This window comes from Montipora capricornis, chromosome 9, assembly GCF_036669925.1.
Source record: "Montipora capricornis isolate CH-2021 chromosome 9, ASM3666992v2, whole genome shotgun sequence".
Taxonomy (NCBI): Eukaryota; Metazoa; Cnidaria; class Anthozoa; order Scleractinia; family Acroporidae; genus Montipora; species Montipora capricornis.
This window is the reverse complement of record NC_090891.1, coordinates 7073383-7075882: the sequence shown is the minus strand read 5'-3', so window position 1 is coordinate 7075882 and position 2500 is coordinate 7073383. Positions and strand designations below refer to the sequence as shown.

General features: G+C 38.2%; 1 protein-coding gene and 1 long non-coding RNA gene across 2 annotated transcripts in view; one reads left to right on the top strand and one right to left on the bottom strand.

The window, feature by feature from the left end:
• Positions 1–1277, top strand: part of LOC138016397 (macrophage mannose receptor 1-like) — a 15550-nt gene extending 14273 nt beyond the window's left edge. The window contains exon 8 of the mRNA XM_068863544.1: positions 609–1277. Within this exon, the coding sequence (XP_068719645.1) occupies positions 609–713 (105 nt within the window). The 3' untranslated portion in view covers positions 714–1277. The remainder of the gene's footprint in view (positions 1–608) is intronic.
• Positions 1–2500, bottom strand: part of LOC138016398 (uncharacterized) — a 10261-nt gene that overhangs the window by 7486 nt on the left and 275 nt on the right. The window contains exon 2 of the long non-coding RNA XR_011125786.1: positions 2114–2254. This is a non-coding gene — a long non-coding RNA (uncharacterized lncRNA). The remainder of the gene's footprint in view (positions 1–2113; positions 2255–2500) is intronic.

Below are 2500 nucleotides of genomic sequence, written 5' to 3'. Positions count from 1 at the left end.
GCCCAAAAGGAGAATGTAAAAAAAAACGACTATTTCATTTCCTCTACCCTTGAGAGTGGTTAAGGTCAACCTTGGTGCCATGCATCATGTGACATATAAACATCATTCTTGGATTAACCATGAGCACCAGTGACAAGTATAACATATCACCCAGTGACCTGGTCGCTGCTTAGAGCCGATTGGAGCAAAATAGCAAAGAAGCCACCATTAAACTTAACCGTTTCTCGCGCTCTTTTGCTCTCTCAACTTTCCAGTGTCCCAAATGCGCCATTACTCTATGATTTGTGTTGACATGATGTTGGCATACCATAATGTGCTGTTTCCAGTTCCACAATCCAGTTTCTCTTGGGGCCATTGTAAGTGCCAAGAGAAAATAAAAACAATGTTGATGCAAATTTTTGGAGAGACAAACAAAGAGTATTATGGTTTTTTTGATACTGGCTAATTTCTGTTGTCCAAAAGAATGCAAACTTATCCCGCTAAATTTTTTACCGGTTAGAAACTGGTTGATTTATAAGAAGGAAATATTACTTAATAGTGAATTAAATACGCCCCTTAAAAGCATCCTGCCATCTTAATTCATTTATACTTTCTTCTGTATTGTTTAGAGTCCGAATGATGCAACGTATTCATCCCTTCTACCTTCCGGACAAGGAAACAGTATCAAGAGATCAACTAAAGAGAATCACCTTCAAGAGAATACAAGGAAATAATTTTTAAATGTGCAGTACGAGATTATCTCACATTTTCTTGAATACGATGATGCTCAGAGATTGAGCAGAATCAAATGACCTAAGACTGATTCTGCTTTCTTACTTGGACGAAACGTTTACAAGTTATTTAGAGGATATGCAAATCTGATGAAAGGAAACGTGACTGAATATGGCGATATCAACTAAAAAAAAAGCGGCTGTTTTTCTTTACTGATAGGACTATAAAAACGTCTGTATATCAATTTAAAAAAGATATTCTACCAAGGTTCACATTAGTGAGGTGTAACTCTCACCCTATGAATAGAGACCATCGAGTTTGCGACCTTATCACCAACTCTATTTATAGATCTTCTACTTAAAATGTGAGCTCAACGTCAGCAAGAATAACAACATTACATAAAGCCTTACACAAAGCATAATTACCGATTCGTGAATTAAATTGTGATATTTTTGGTAGAGTATAACTACTGGTCATAACTCTCCATGCATAAAAGTAAGAAAACTGCAGACAAACAAATGTTTGAGTTAACGGTTGATGACAAAACACTGCGCCAAGTGAATAAACTCTTTCAATAGCTGTGCATGAATACGTCGATTCAGCGATAAATTGCTTGAAAATTATCGTTTATAAGACAAAGCGTTTAACAAACTGATGGTATTTAACTCACTGGTTCGGATGTTCGGCATTCTGGCCGAGTAAACACACTGGTTTGATTGACAAAGCCTTTAGGACTCCGAGCCCGGTGCGAATGCTGAAGCTGAACTGTCCGTACACCAGTCGATTGGTGAACACGTTGTTTTATAAATCAACACTCTGCTCAATTTTTCACAGTTTCACAGAAAAACAAAAGCAAATAAATGAAGCAAACAACTATCATTCAGCAATGTGGAAGAATCTTACCATCAAACATCCAAATAATTTTACTTCTACCTAACAATTTCATGGGGAACTTTCAAGTCGTTTATGTAAACTCAGGTTGCTAACGGCTACCGAAAGTGCAACTCATTTTAAACATCTCAAAAATTAAAAAAAAAAAAAAACGTGTCGATTTGCGCCCAAGATGAAAACGGAATTCAACTTTATCACTCGGCGGCCATTTTGGAGTCCGTGGGGAATAAAGGCTTTGTCGTTGCATTGTCGCGTATTCCAATCTGTACGTGTTTCAGCGATACCACAACAGTCTCGATTCAGCCAAAGCCTATTGGGGTTTTCCTTTGTCGTAGTCACAATTGTTAACGCAACGCCAAGGTTAACAATGAAGTCAGTGAGGCAAAGCTGCTTTAGACCCATGATAGCAAGGATCATTCTCAGCCGGGTGTCTCTAAAACGAAGACCCTAAGACCCTAAGACCCAAAAAACTCTAAAACGATGACCCCCTAATTTTCTAAGTATTTTTTACCTTTAGTGAAGTTTTGCTCCTTCTTTATCCGGCCAATGACGCAAGAACAACAACAACAACCGCTGTCTTGAGCTGAGCAACCAACTTCTCACACTTTGGCCGGAACGAAGTGGCGTCGCAGTATGAAACCTCCATTTGGCGCTAGAAATATAGGCAGATGGATAGCGCGGTTTGTTTTGTTAATACTTATCCACTGGATAGCGATTTATCCGGTGGATAGCGTTATCCAGCCTTCGAACAACTGGGGCCAGATACTTTGTTGGTCTTTCTAAAACCTTTTAAACGATAAAGTAATTCTGAAAGAGTTCAAAATAGTCTGCAAAAAATGTTTAATTCCATTCATTATGAAGTATTATTCAGTACTTAATCGAGGAAACAGTCAAGAGT